General features: G+C 39.6%; 1 protein-coding gene across 4 annotated transcripts in view; it reads right to left on the bottom strand.

The window, feature by feature from the left end:
• Positions 1 to 16,781, bottom strand: part of LOC149814635 (Peptidase M50 family protein) — a 78,491-nt gene that overhangs the window by 27,168 nt on the left and 34,542 nt on the right. For all 4 annotated transcript variants that reach the window (XM_089990262.1, XM_089990261.1, XM_089990259.1 and 1 more), the window contains exon 6: positions 12,026 to 12,173. In XM_089990262.1, the coding sequence (XP_089846388.1) occupies positions 12,026 to 12,173 (148 nt within the window). The remainder of the gene's footprint in view (positions 1 to 12,025; positions 12,174 to 16,781) is intronic.

Below are 16,781 nucleotides of genomic sequence, written 5' to 3'. Positions count from 1 at the left end.
GACGAAGGCATGCGGTTGATCAGATAGCAAGCAGTGGTAATCGCATCACCCCAGTATAACGCAGGAACATTGGATTGAATCATAATGGTCCTGGCAACATCAAGGAGGTGCCGATGTTTTCGCTCAGCCACCCCATTTTGTTGAGATGAATAGGCACAGGAAGTTTGGGGTTGGATGCCATGATCTTGGTAAAATTGTAACAGACCTTTTGATTTAAACTCGAGAGCATTATCAGTGCGAACAATCTTGACAATAGATTCAAACTGAGTTTTTATTTCAAGAATTAGGGATTTGATAAGACTTGGAACTTCAGATCGTTCTTTTATTAAAAATACCCATGATAACTTAGAGAAATCATCAACAATAACAAGATAATACCGACACTGAGTCCTAGTAGGAATCTTACTAGGACCCCATACATCTGCATGAAGGAGTTCAAAAACTTTATTACTAGACTGACTCTGACTCAAAGGGAACGAACTTCGATGATGCTTGCCCAACTGACATGCTTCACACTGAAATGATGTGGTGGAAGGAATCTGAGGAAAGACCGATCGAAGCTTTGACAATGAAGGATGACCAAGACGACGATGCCACTGAACAGGACTGAATGAATGTTCCACTGCAGCATGAACAGAACCCATTGGATGATGTAGGTAGTAAATTCCATTTTCTTCATAGCCTCCACCAATCTTCTTCCCCGTCAGCAAATCCTGAAAATGACAACCCATTGGATCAAATATTACTCTACAATTTTGTTCTTTTATAAGGCAACTAACAGAAAGTAAACTTTGAGGAAAGTTTGGAGCATGAAGAGCATTTTTTAACTGTAATGAGGAGGATATAGAAATATTTCCCTGACCAACAACCGGGGAGGAGCTCCCATCGGCTAATGAGACTCCAAGTTGAGCCTTAATGACCTTTAGATCTGAAAAAACACGTGAATTTCCACACAAATGTCTGGATGCACCAGAGTCAATAACCCACTTACTATCATTCGGATGGAGATGATTCCCGGTTGAATAGGCAATACCAGCTACAGGAGAAGTGGAACTCAAAGGTCGAAGAGCAATCAACTCATCATATTCCGCACGACTAAGGGTGATACTACTTTCATTTGCAGTAATATTCTCTTGTGCATTTGTTGCCTCAATAGTAGTAACATGAGCTTTAGGGTTATATGACTTTGATGCAGAAGAGATTGGCCGACCATGCTTATCCCAACAACGATCTTCTAAATGTCCAGATTTTCCACAGAATGTACATTGAAGCTTTCCTCTGCCTCCCATACCACGTCCACGTCCTCGTCCTCTGATATTCTGAATATTTCCACGGCCATAACTAGATGGGACAACAAGAGCAGATGTCTGAGTCACAGGCTGAGATTGTGGCAGAGATATCGCAAGTCTACTCAGACGATTGTAAGCGTCAGCAAGAGTGGGAACATCTGAACCAGTCAACATTTGAACTTTTGCAATAGAAAAATCTGAAGAGAGACCTGTAAGAAAACGAGCAACCATGGTTTGTTCTTGATGATCCTTTTGCTTCGAGCAACACAGAGGCCGGTGAGCATTAAGTCTTTCAAACGCAGCTTTGACAGAGGCATAGTACTGGGCCAAGGTCTGATCTCCCTGTTGCAAGTTATATATTTCATGTTCGACTTGTAGGATACGACTCACATTCGTTTATTGTGAGTATGTATCACGAAGATTGTCCCACATTAGTTTGGATGTATTATAGTAGATCAATCCATCTGCAATATGGGGTTCGACACTGTTCATGATCCATGACATAACTATGTCATTATCTTCATCCCAAGTAACATATTTTCCCAATTTCTCAATGGGTTCGCCTTCCAACAAAATATGTTTTCGACGATGTCCAGATACCGACATCATAAAAGTTCTGGACCACCTGACATAGTTGGTTTCATTCAACCTAACAGAAGAGCCATACGAGAAGGGGTTGGCAAACGCCTTATACTCCCCAATATGTTCCATTTTGGAATCACCTTTCGACGTTTCAACCATACCAAAAAAACTCACTTGAACAGCAAGTGTTCAAGACGAATTTTTTTTTCTTCAACTCAGCAAGAAACCACACCTGTTGTTCCACAAAGTAAAGTTCAATTCAGCAGGAAATCACATCTGCTATTTTCCATGACAGAAGAGTAACTTCAGCTTCCGTGCTTCCTTAAAAACAACACTCGACACAACAGGGAGTCACTGAAAAACATATTCTGAAATAAACCATATTCTGAAATAAACCAACCCACACAAAAAAAACTAAATTTCAGTTGTTGTAGATACCACAGACATCCCGAACATTGCTGCACCCAAACACATCACCACACATGATAGAATGCAGTCGCAAAACACAATGTTCACTAAACCTGCTGTTCTCCAACATATAAGGCATGACATCCAGTAAATATCACACACAATCAGCTTTTGCAAGAACTCAACACTTACGGCCACACAGAAAAAAAAAATTTTGTTGCTCCCAAACAGCAGGAACACACCTAGACAAGAATTCAGCACTCACGACAACAGAAAAAAAATCTGTTACTTCCAACCATGAGGAATACCCTTCGACAACTTATGAACCAAAAACAAAACTCGTCATAGCAGCAACAAGACTCGACACCACCAGGTCGCAACAGGAAATCCAGATGAGGAGAACTGATTTAGATTTTCTCCTAAGATCTGAACCGCAATCCAACTCCCAACAGCGTAGGTAGTCACGAGGAGAGAAAACAAAAAGAAGGACGAGGAGATACGACACCCACAACAGGCATCCACGACCAGCAGATGATACGACACCCACAGCAGGCATCCACGACCATCAGAATGCCCAGAAAAAATTTTAAATTGCTGACCTGATTAGAAACATTACTCAGCGTGATCGAAGTTTGATCACGATCATGAAAGCCTCCACGATCGACTGTGTTCTGGTAAAACACGATCACGCTCCCACGTCACAGTCGATATCTCGATCACGCTCCCACATCACAGTCGATCACGTTCCCACGATCGGCTGAGCTTTGATACCATGTAGAAGATGAACCAAACCCTAGAGAGAGAGAGAGAGAGAGAGAGAGAGACGGCTGAACATGAAAACAGAAAACTTAATTCCATCATTAGGGCTTCTCTCTATATTAAATAGAGAGAGGCAAAATAGAGAAATTATATCTAAGTCCTTATGAAAATAATATTTCAGAAAACCTCTAATAAAGAACAACTTAACCTAAAAACCACCTATTCTCAACAGTTATGAGTGTTTGTCTTATTCAATTGTTTTGTTTGGCTGACGGGTAGAGTTAGTTACCCTTCGCCCATAGAATCAACTGAATTGCCATATTTGCGCGTTCTCATGTGTCGTTTACACATGCTTTGAGGGCCTATTTGAGGATTGCAATATTCCTTGTGGCAATAACACGATGTGTAGGATTATATGCTTCTAGATGAAGTGATACGGTGCATATTGCTGATATGCATGCTTGTGCCCATATTGTGGCTACCGACCCCGAGGCGGTCGATGGTTCAAAGCAGTCGATTATTGATGCATGTATCACCGAGTAGGGTGTCTGTTGAGGACCTGATCTCTAAAGGATTATCTGCAAGGGCGTGTATGATCAAGATCAGGTGACCCGGCTAGAGCGGTAGAATTTCTTTGAGGACGTACACTGTCCACGAACGGGTAGCCGCAAAGGCGGTGAACTCCTGTGAGGAAGTGTATGGTCCAAAACCAGGTATACCATCTAGGGCGGAATTCCTTGTGAGGTTATACATTTCCCAGACCAGGTGATCCGGCGTTGATCTTGTTGTTTGTATTAGTGGCTATTGACCCTGAGAGCGGTTATTTGTGTTGATGCGTGTATCGCAATGATTTTCATTGGATATGGCATTTGTTGGGGATCAACTTCCCAAAGGTTTCGCTGTGGGGGTATGTATGATCAAGAATTGGGTGACCCGGCTAGAGTGAGAGATCTCTGTGAGGATGTACACTGTCCACGAACGGGTAGCTGCAAAGACGGTGAACTCCTGTGAAGAAGTGTAGGGTCCAAGATCAGGTATATCCTCTAGGGTGGTAATTCCTTGTCCGGTCGTATATCTCTCGGACCGAACGATCCGACGTGGATCTTGTGTTTTTGCTTACCATAAAAAGTTATGGTAAGCTGTGACGATCTTCTGAGATTGTTTGTGATAGCTAACTATGAATTCATAGTTTCGGCTTTCTGTTTTAGCATGATTACATGCGTGACTCAGGTGTGAGAATCAGATCGTTAGCAATTTGAGTTAGTGATTATGTTTTGGACCTTCTACGAAAGGGTGAGCTTTTCTGAGAAAGTATGACGCCTTAGTGAGTCATAACAGGTGGCAGTTGGCCGCGTAAGGTTTTGAGAGATGAGAATAGATTAAGGTTGTTCAGAACAACGCGTTTGTTAGAAGCAATGAGCGACAAACGATGTCCTGATGGTGATTAGATGTCGTGACCTCGTTCTAGGAATGAGAACAAGCTAGTTGCGTGGTGGTTCACAGCCTACGATCAATTGAATCGTATGTTGTGTTTGTCAGTTGCACTGCTTACTGTTTGCACTACTTACGCATTTGCACTGCTTACGCGCTTGCACGCCTTACTCGCTTGCATTACTTATTCGCTTGTACTACTTACGTGTTTGCACTATTCACCTACTTGCATTGCTTGTTTAACTGCATATCTGCTATAAACTGCGTAGCCTACTGAATTAAATGTACTTAATTCAGTTTCCTGTTAGTCTCTCTTGTGCACCTACTAGTTTTTCGCGAAACTAACCCATTCTATGGGTCAAGTGATGATTAGGTACACTACGGGCGATGGCGCAATTGCAAGATGGCTTCAAGACTTCTTCTTCCTGCTCTTAGCTCGCGTCCTGGACGCTTGGGTTTGTATCGGATTTCCCTTAAGATATCTGAATCTTGTGAGTTTTGGTTCTTTTAGCTAATGTGCCCAAAGTTGTCAGCTTGCCTTATGATTTATTAAAGAAAAATCTTCCGCTGATTTCATAGACAAACTCTGAAGGAAAGAGATATATCTAGTCTCTTGCCTGTTTTTCTGAAAAGGTTCGCAAGTTTGAATTTTGGGGCGTTACATAAATCATCTTCCAAAGTTGCTTCTTGTGCTTTTCTTGGATATGTAGAAAATAAAAAAAAGGGATATAGAGGTTATGATGCTTATCATGATTGATTGTAAGTTTCTCACAATGCTTATTTTAAGAATGGTCAAATGTGTGATAAAATTGTTGATGATTATGGTTGCAATTAGGTTTCTTGTCCAAAGATGCTTTCAAAAATTTAGAAGAAGCCATGGAGATCAATCTCAACCTACTTTGGATAAATAGATGAATGATACTTCAGATTCAGAAACTGAAATGTTCTATTTGAAACTGATACTAGCAATAATGATGACTCTCACACTCATGTACATCGCTCAAATAGGATTTCTACTCCCACTCGCTGCTTTGTCTATTATGAACCCTTTGCTCCCAAATATAAAGCTTATCTTGTTGGTGTTCATTCTTTCTTTGAAATATCAGGAAGCTAAGGATCATTTTTTATTGCAAAGAAGCAATAATTGCAGAACTAAGTGCGTTACAAGGGGCAAAAATTTGGAAGTTCAATCCCTTGAGCACTATAAGGCTAGATGATGACATGCATAGAGATGAATAGATTTGTGTGTAGACTTTTGCCCTTGTTGCTTATAGACTATTATTATCATTAGATATATTAAAAGTGACGTCTATACCTAATGGATATTAGAAATGCCTTCTTGAGTGGAGACTTGCACATAAATAAATATATATATATGTGTGTGTGTGTTTAACCCTCACAAGGTTTAAGAGTTCCTAGCATTGTGTATTATAACATAAAATGAGCAATCTCGCATGGCATGTAAGATTTAGTAGTACCATGTTAGAGTTAAAGATTTAAAACATGTTACACTGACTGTCACAGGCATAGAATTTTTCGCAAACCCACAACGCGCCAAACTGCCCAGTCTAGCCAGCCTAACGGTCAAAGGTCGTGCATCAACACTTTTTCATATGTTGAATCATATCTATGGACCTGCGCACCACCTCGTTCACAACTGCCTAACTAAAGCAGATCAAGCACATCTCCAAATGCATATTCTATCTTGTTCATAACACTTATGTACATAGTCGTCCCATACTGGCTAGCAAGCGCACGAATGCCTTAGCTGTGTGTGCCATGGAGCGTATCGCAACTCCATGGGCACACCCAAGCATAACCTCGCCTCAGAAGGGACAAGGCCTTGTGACCCCCAATCCAAATACCAGTTGATGATTGTATGTCATAGCGAAGAGCACCACCCAGACTCGTTTGCCAGCTCCTAGGCATTCACTCGCCTAGCCCTGAGTCACCATACTTGGTTGGAACCACCTAAGGTGATTCCTAGGAGAATTAGCTCTATCCCACACGCACCCCTGTGCATCCAAATGCTATGCATGAAAAACTCATCCAAGTCGAGAGGTCCTTAACCAAATCCCCAAAGGCAATATCCTTTGATCCGCTGACACTACTTAACCAAACAATGCTCCACGTCTATGCCGCCATACATCGTCGCACCACCGACGATACCATTATCTATCGCATGTCATGCTACCACCGCACGTCACCGATCAAGCCAACACATACCGCACGTTCTTACACTCTGTGCATTTTCCACTCAGTAGAGCTCCGCACTGCACATGCTCCATTCCGAAGGCCCGGTTCGGGACATTTTCCCTCACCCAAACCATTGTCGTTCTCGACAATGTTGATGCAGGTAAGAACACAACCTTTACTTATGTCAGTTTCCCTTTGCACTTATCTTTGGTCTTTTTTTCTTCACCCTACTCAACTTGTTTTGGTTTGCATCAGCCATCGCCGCAACCTTTAGCACACCAAGTGTCATTCCTCAACGCATCTCAAATCATTTAGACAATGATCTTCCACTCTAATCAATATCAACCACTCTTTGCTTGTGAAACACCAATGCAAGCCCATACACAAGCGGGTCATCATCGCCTGCACGGCAAACTTGTCGTCTTCACGCTCATGGATGGGGCACCTTCCGACCCCATCAAGGGCAATTTCAAGCCCTTCATGGTCCTTTCAAAAAAGAGTGATCATCAACGCGTACCGCAGGGATATCAACTCCCTTAAAGCACCAACTTGTGGTTTTCCAATGGTTAGACCTAGTCCTCACGTGGGAGACACCTACTTGCATATCACCACAAAGTAATCCTTCAAAGTGTCTTACCGGTCACTAATCCACACAAGGAGCAACTCACGACCCAACGTTGCAACTCACATTCGGAGCCAGCATGCTGCAACTCTCATCCAGGGTCAGCAAATACGTTCTCGCGGGAACCAAACCGACAAGCCATGAACAATGACTTTTTTTCGCACACACAATCCTCAAAGGAACTGCCAAACTCAATGGACCAAAATAACGAGCATTCTGCTCAAGATGGGCATTTGGCTAACCCATAATCTTAGGAGAGAACATAAAAGTTCAATTGAGTCTCTCATACTCTGGTACAAATCCATTCAGCCGAATCGAAAGTGCATGCATGCATAAGGCAAACGCGATGCTCCACCTGCGAGCCTGACATACAACTGGTAAGAATATTTGGCTTATCCACGTTCTTTTAGTCAATTGAACAACAACCTTACACTTCTACTTACCATCAACAAGATGACCCATACCACCTTGCTTTCGCGCTCGGTCAACCACACTTCAGCTGCGCACATTCGCATAAACAGGATAAACCATCATTGCCCTCTTCAGTGTCGCACTCATTGAACAACAAGGTCTCCGTGAATCTTTCTACTCTGATGCCAATTTGTCACGGACATAGAATTTTTTGCAAAACCGCGATGCGCCAGACTGCCCAGTTTGGCCAGCGTAACGGCCAAAGGCCGCACACCAACACTTTTTCATATGTTGAATCATTTTATTGGCCCTGTGCACCACCTCGTGCACAACTGTCTAGCGAAAGTTGATCAAGTGCATCTGAAAATGTGTATTCTATCTGGTTCATGTCACTTTTGTGCATAGTTGTCTCATACAGGCTAGCAAGCGCACGGATGCCTTAGCCTTGCGTGCTATGGAGCATATCGCAACTCCATGGGCACACCCAAGCATAACCTCGCCACAGAAGGGACACAGCCTTGCAACCCCCAGTCCGAAGACGAGTTGATGATTGTATGCCATAGTAAAGAGCACCACCCAGACTCGTTCGTCGGCTCCTAGGCATTCATTCGCCTAGCCCCAAGTCACTATACTTGGTTAGAACCACCTAAGGTGATTTCTAGGAGAATTAGCCCTAACCCACACGCACCCTCGTGCGTCCAAATGCTACGCAAGGAAAATTCATTCAAGTCAAGAGGTCCTTAACCAAATCTTCAAAGGCAATATTCTCTGATCCGCTAGCACTGCTTAACCAAACAATGCTCCATGTTTGTGCCGTCACACATCGTCGCACCAACGACGATATTGTTGCCTATCGCATGCCATACTACCACCGCACGTCACCAATCAAGCCAACACATACCGCACGTTCTTACACTATGCATTTTCCACTCAGTAGAGCTTCGCACTGCACATGCCCCATTCCGAAGTCTCGGTCCGAGACACTGGCATTGCTTGTTTGTAAGATCTTTTGCAATTTGATGATATGATCATTAATGGTAGTCATAAAAAAACATCGAATATATCAAAAGACCACTTCAAATATAGGTTGAGATGACATATAGGGGATTTCTTCAAAACTCCCTTGTCATTGAGGTAGCTTTTTCACCAGGAGGCTATTTCCTTTTACGAATGAAGTTTGTTGTAGATATTATTTCAAGACTAGGCTATCTGATGATAAGGAAGTGGGCAGTTAAAGGTCTCAAATGCTAAAATTAAAAATATAAATGGGATATTATTAGAAGATCCTACTCTCTATTGTCAATTAGTGGAGCTCTTATGTACCTAACTATTAGTATTATCTGACCAGATACTGCACATATTGTTCATGTGGTCAATCAATTTCAACATACACCAACTACCAAGCATTGTTGTTCATGTGGTCAGTCAATTTCCACATACAACCACACATATGAGGGCAATCCTTGTATTGTTAGATATATCAAATATTGTATCACTAAGGGATTGCTCTTACGACGGAATACCACGCTTTTATGGTATGTGATCTTTGACTGTGTGGGTGCAAGTTTCAGGTCTTGCTACAGTCATGTGGTGCTCCGATGCATATTGGCAAATTGCAGAGGCGCTAGAAGGTAAACTTGCAGCCATTGATCAAAGAACTTCTCTAGAGAGGTTACATTATGCAAGAATACTGCTGGAATTTCCATTTAATGATAAGTTGATTGACAACATTAGTATTACTCTTGGGAATATTTTTCAAGGAGATTTGAAGTTAGAGTATGAATCTTCAACTTCTGTTTGTGCCTACTGTTATGCTCGTACGCACAACTTTGATCATTGTCCAAAAAAAGCTACTCCAAAGCTAAAGAGTTCAGATCATCTTGGTGGATGGCATCAAGTGATGAACAAGAAATATAAAAAAGTCTGGGTTCAAAAATCTGTTCAAGTTGAGAATTCCAATAAATTTGTTAATTAAACAAATCTTCAGGCAAATCAGGAGGATGTGAATTATAGCGAATATAGTCCTAAAAGTAATCCTCTTATGAATGATTATAGCCTTCAATTATTCAGAATTCATAATCTAATTAATGGTAACCAACATAATTTTGATTCTGATTTAATTAAGTTGTCTAACCAGGCTGAATTTGCAGAGTTCATTCAACATCTTAATTGTATGCCTGGTGGTCCGATGAAAGAGAAGTTTTCCGTCAATGAGCCAACTGGTTCTATTGAGGATGTTTTGGAAACTTCTGAAAATTCATCTATGGTAAATAAGAAAGTTACCATAGTGGATAAGATGTTAGAAGATTTGGATGAGGCTAATGTAGGTGATATTGAGGGTGACGTGGCAGATAGGAATATAGCTATTCATGTGGAAATGTCAACTGAGGCCATCCTTGATGGAAATCAGTTGGAGGAAACAACTTTTATGGTTTCTAATGTAGGAAATAATTCTGGTGAAGATTCATTAGATTCATTAGATGTGTCTAATGAATATTTGGATAGAGATCCTGCTTACTTGGCTAAGGAAGACCCTAAAGCTAATGTGGCACCTGAGATGCATTTATTTGGGAAGGCTCTTGAGGAGACAGATTCCTTCATTGAAGAATCAAATAAAGAAATGTCTCTTAAATTGGGTGGCAAAACATCTATGTTGAAGAAAGGGTTTTTATTAAGTGGGTCATCCAAGGAAAGTTAAAACTCTAGAGAGTTTAATGGGAAAACCCATACTGGGTCTTGGATCTCTTGATCTTAGATATAGAGCTGTAAATAAAAATCAAGGTCCGTTATAAAACAGTACTATTGGGTTTGGGTCTTGGATTTTTGTTTGGGAATTATCTCTTGAGAATTGCCTTGTATTCTATGGATTAACTTCCTTTAAGGAAGATCCCTGTAAATTGTTTTTTTTTTATTAATGAACTGGTAGGGTCTGCCTAACCCAGCTTGCCTATCAAAAGAAGAGGATTGGTACACATACACAGAAGCGGATTGGGGAGGCTAGGCATTCTACAATAGGTTACTGCATAATTCTTGGCAATTCTCTCATATCACATATAGATATTCGTCATGTATGCAACGCTAACTGGCATTGTCATTCTTTTCTATTTGCAAATATGTACTGTTATAGGATTGAAGTTGCCACCCTTCCTCTTATAACCTCTGTAAGCTTATTTATATATGTTGTAAGATCATTATCAAATGCAATGAAATATTGACTTTTCATACTAAAATCCTAGCAAGACCATGCTGTCATAACAGATTCTATTTCATTAGAATAGGCTCCCTCTTGTCCATGCTGTTCTAATCAACTTAAGAACCACTTTAACCACAAACATAGGGTTCTAACAGGAACAATCACCTTCCTCGGAATCTAACAAAAGAATCTTAGCTATAGTAAAGAGGAGTTGTATTACTTCAAACTTGCCCAAAAATACACCTGCAACTCAAAACCTCATAAAACCTATTTTTCAAGTTTTTCCAAGAAATGACCTTAGAGAAGGCAAATCCAAGAATTAAAGGCCTTCAATCAGAGACCAGAATCCTTCAATCTTCAAAATGAATAATATCAGGTTGAATAAAACAGTAAATCCTTCCAAACAAATTTTTTCCTCTCAAAAGAAAAAGGAAAATTCCTTTAAAAAACCTGTCTTATTGACCTTAAAAATACAAAATTTGTTTCTAAACATTTCTAAAATCATATTTTGAATGCTCCAACTGATGCAAAATAGCTAGCTTGGGTATCTGCCCAACTGACAAAGCATCCTACAAGATGCTAACATCAGTGCTTGGTGTGGCACCCTAGCACTTTCATGAATTATGCTAGTACAGCATAAGATACTCTCTTAATCATGAAACAATCTCCTCCTTTTTCCAAGATTTGATACCATATGGAACAGGTTCAAGGAGAGGCACAGGCATAAAAACAATATGTTTCACTTTAGGTAACTGTTACAAGAAAGCCTTATTATGATACATCAATGATATATAAAAGAAGTAAATGGCATGCATGTGCCCATTGTTACCATGGAAACAAAAGGGCCAATCAATATAAAACTGATAACTATGGCTTAAGAGTGTAAAAGAACAACTATGTCCCTCATAGTGATACACATATACCTACATAGAGCTGTATTTACCACAAAAACATGGATTAAAACATGATAAAGAAAATAGGATGAACAAAGCATATGAACACAATTGTGCAATAAAAGCAAAATTACAAATTGAAGCAACTATTGCACTTAGGCAAGCATGTTGTCAAAATTTTATCTAGCTACTCAATCATATTGGTATCCTGAAAGTTAAAAATTAATGTAACAGAGCTCACCGCTGCATTATGCCATATGCCAGCACAATAAATTCGGAGGTTAGTACACCGGGGTAGGCTCTGCAGCACTTCATTGTTGAAAGAAACCAAAGCCCCAGGGAATAATATTGCAAAAAAGATTGCAACATATTCAATACACACTCCCTCACTGTTAGTGCACATAGTACCACTCCAATCAAAATTATGCTCCAATTATCCAATATGAAAAGAAGAACAAAATCCAGAATGAAATATTCTTCCCCAGTATAAAATGAATTTTTGGCAATCAAAAACTAGTGGAGGATCTTCCTTCGAAAAAAGTGTAGTAGAGGAGCACCAGATGTTTGCAGTAACTTCACCTTCAAAAATCTTTTGTTTGGAAAGGGGCAGAGAGCAGCTAATAAATTTACACCACAAAACAGATCGGACTCACAGACGAATAGCATATCTTCAGATTCTGACATTCTTCCAAACCCATCCAAGTCCAGGCTCATAAAATGCCAAGTTGAAGAGGATATTGTTAAAATGTGCATGTTGTATATATGTGTGTGTGTGTGTACTTATGTATGTAGATATATATATATATATATATATATATATATATATATATATAATATATATATATATATATAGGGAAACTAGAATATGTTTACCAACCAAATATGTTTGTTGGTATAAAATGAGATTTTCATAGGTTTTTTTTTACTTTTTTTCGAAATTTCACCGTCCGGATGTGATCTAGACCAGAGTTACTGGAAGCGCCACACAATATGGGGAAGCTCTCTTTCTCTTATTTTTTTATATTTTGTGTTTGTTTTTATTTTTCTTACTTTTTCCTCTTTTTTCGCTTCCCCCTCGCTTCCTATGTCGCTTCCAGTTCACTTCCTATGTCGCTTCCGAGACAATTCTTGGTTCGCTTCTAAGTCGTCCCGCGCTTTCCGCTTCCTAAATTTTTGGAAGTGCCTCGCTTCCCACTTCTCGCTTCCTGTATCGCTTTCCACTTTCATTTCCCGCTCTCGCTTCCCCGACTGAAAAATCTGATCTAGACAATTGGTTTTATAGAAACAAACTCTTGGATCATCCAAGTAAGATGTATAAAAAGAATCTTTTAAGAGTGAAAATCAATGGCTTAGAATTTTCATAAATATTCAAGCATAAAAAATCGCATTTCTTGATCCGATTATGAAGATCCAATCGGTTGATTCCTATCAAATGGATCACACTGAATGCATTGTATATATATATATATATATATATATATATATATATATATATATATATATATATATATATATATATATATATTATTTTATTCATTGTACTTATTTTATTTCCTTTTTATTTTACTTTGTTTTTTATTGTGGTCAACCTAGAATTGACTAGCAGTTAGACAGAGACAAGTCCAACAGCTAGATAATCTAGTTGTTAGACTAGTCTAATGGCTAGATGAGAGTCTCTCATTGTGTATATATATGGGACTTTCCCCCTCTTTGTAAAGATGCATCTTGTGTGCATTTGTGATATTAATAAGAGTGTTTTCTTGGTGTGTGCTCTTAGTGGCCTTTTATAAGCGGACTCGGCTAGGGGGTCGACGCACCCGCATTGACACGCCCCGACACGGCTGCGGCTTCGGACACGGGACAGACTCGGTCAACAAGTGTCGGACTCGGTCAACGCACCTAAAAGAGGGGAGGCAGAAGGTCGGCGACCTGCCGGTGTCTCCGACGAGCCGGGAGACGAGGGGGGGGTGTCGGGATTTACCAAAGGGGAGCGAAGCCGCCGGCAAACAGAAGAGGACGAGGGAAGGAGAAGAAGAAGATGACAGAGGAAGAAGAAGAAGACATGGAGAGGGGGAGAGGTTGTTAAATTATGTAATCAAATCATGTAATGTTATATATATATAAGGTAATACATATACATATATTAATATATATGTTTATGTATCTACTTATTATATATATAAAATATATCTTTCTACTATTTAGCCGTAGGGGTAGTTTAGTCTTTTTCTTATTTTTGCGCATATTCATTTCTTGAATATGTATTGTATTTTTTCCCTTTTTATTTTTCTCTTTTTTCTTTTTTGTTCCCTTCGTACTTTGTACCTTGGGGGGCCCACCACTAGTCGTTGGGCCCCTCCAACGGTCACATTTGTGACCGTTGGAGGGGCTCCAACGACTATGTGGGAGCCCCTCCAACGGTCTCTCCAAGCCCTATATAAAGAGCCCTCCTCCATTGTATTTTTTAAGGCTTTGGGATTATAGCCCAAGCTTGTGTTAGTGGAACTTATGACTTTTGGGTTCGTATTTATGCATTTGTGAGTTTGTGTTGTGCATTGTGTGCACAAGTGTTTCAAGTGTTCTTATTGGGCGTTTGTATACGCATTTATTTTCAAGAATATTGTAATATTGTTCGTAGTATTTTGTTGGAGATACTTTCACACGGTATCAGAGCCTCGTTTGAAGGAAGATCGTGTGTTTCTTCTCTTTTTGAAGTGCCTCGAAAAATGTGCCTTCAAGCTATTGGAGTTTGGAGTGGATCATCTCCTTTGGGCAATATTTTAGAAGCCACTTTTGTCAAGAAAGAGTTGAAAAGCCTTTGAGGTACGTATTGTTTTTCATAATCTCTCCTCTCTAATGGGTGAAAAAGACTCTCATTTCTCTCTTGGGTTCAAACTCAATGGGTCCAACTATCAAGTTTGGGCCGGTAACATGAAAGCTCACATCAAAGGAAAAGGGCTTTGGGGCTATGTCCAAGGCTCGATTCCCGAACCGGAACCCAAGAAAACTTTAATAGAAGAATGAGAGATAAAGATTCTTGAAGGAGATGAAAGAACCAAGGCCCTTGAAGAATATACGAAAAAGCATGAAGAATGGGAAATGAGGAATTTTAAAATCTTCTCTTGGATATTTTCATCCGTAGAAACGAGAATCAATGCAAATATCATAAAGTTCAAGAAGGCTTCTCAAGAGTGGGAATATCTTGACAAGATGTATACCTCTAGGGATTTATCCCATAAATATTATCTCCAAAAGAGGGTGCTAACTCTTCAACAAGGAGAAATGTCTATTAGAGAGTACTTTGTCGAGCTCTCTTGTATTTGGGATGAGCTTGCTATGCTTGAACCCAAATGGAGTGGTGAAGCCATAGAGCTTCATCATAAACAATTGGAAGAAGATAGATTTTTTAATTTTTTGAATAAGCTTAGGCCCGAATTCGAACAAATTTGATCTTCTCTTTTATCCGTTTTTTTTTTTCCCTCTTGAAGATGTATTAACTAAGTTAAGTGGGGAAGAAACTCAGATGAGTATAAGCAAGAATACCCCAAGTGTATTAGCCACACCTTCAAATAATGAAGATAATGAAGGTGTAAATGCCGTTTCAAGACCGGAAAACAACTTAAAAGACATACAAGCCTCCTCATTTCAAAAACCAAAATCCAAGTGGACAAGGAGGAAGGAGGGACTATAGCAAGCTTACTTGCTACTTTGTAAGGAACCGGGGCACATCAAACCCATGTGTCCAAAGTTAAAAAAGCTTCTTGCCATGTCCACTACATCTCAAGAAGGCCCATCATCTTCAAATGAAGCCCTCTCTCTTCAACAAATCGTAGATGCTCTTCAACCCCTTCTAAAAGGGGTCACTTCCGGTGCGGCCATGTCAACCTCCTCTGCCCCCGGTAAGACTTCTTGGCTTTTGGATTCGGGTGCTTCCTTTCATATGACTCCAAGTTTTAATTCTTTTTCCGAGTATTCAAAAAATCCCCTTCCATCCTTTATTTCAACCGCGGATGGAACGTCTCTTGAAGTAAAAGGAATGGGTAACTTTGAAAAACAAGGATTCTTTATTCCAAAAATTAGATTTATACCCAAATTAAACTTAAATTTACTTTCCGTTTCTCAACTCTCGGATCATGGGTGTGATATAAAATTCTCATCTAACAAATGTTGGATACAGGATCCCCAGTCCGGAAGATTGATTGGGGAAGGCTCTAGGAAGGGTGATCTTTACTATGTTGATTTCCTTCAAGTTCCAAAGAATCATTTTTGTAATGTTGTCCAAAAAGATATTAATGTATGGCACAAAAGACTTGGACATCCAAATATTGTAAAAAAAATTCATTTGCCTTTTGTCAAAAGTTTATGCAAAAGTGATTTCACTTGTAATGATTGTGTATACTTGGGAAAATGAAAAAATTACCTTTCTTTCAAAGATCTATGTTTACAACTAGACCGTTTGAAATTGTTTATTCTGATGTATGGGGTCCGGCACCAGTTTTTTCAAAAGGTGGATTTGCTTATTATGTTATTTTTGTTGACGATTATACGAGATATTGTTGGATTTATTTTCTTAAACACAAATATGAGGTTTTTTCAACTTTTAAAACCTATCATATGATGATTAAGAATCAGTTTAATGGGAATCTCAAAATTTTTAGAACCTACTCAGGTGGAGAATACATTTCAAATGATTTCAAAAACTACCTTGAAAATTATGGTATTCTCCACCAAAGATCTTGTCCAAAAACCCCTCAACAAAACGGGTTAGCCGAAAGAAAGAATAGACATATAATAGAGACAACCCGAACTTTGTTGGTCTCTCAAAACATCCCAAAAGGTTTTTGGGTTGAAGTTGCTCTTGCATCTGTTTATCTGATAAATCGGCTGCCCTCTAAAAACTTGAACAATATCTCGCCTTTTGAAAAACTCTATACTAAAAAACCTGACTATAGTCGATTAAGAATATTTGGTTGTAAATGCTTTGTTCTTACTGATAA

The sequence above is a fragment of the Nuphar pumila genome, chromosome 15 (assembly GCF_984573655.1).
Source record: "Nuphar pumila chromosome 15, dmNupPumi1.hap1.1, whole genome shotgun sequence".
NCBI lineage: Eukaryota > Viridiplantae > Streptophyta > Magnoliopsida > Nymphaeales > Nymphaeaceae > Nuphar > Nuphar pumila.
This window is presented reverse-complemented; position numbering and strand designations above follow the sequence as displayed.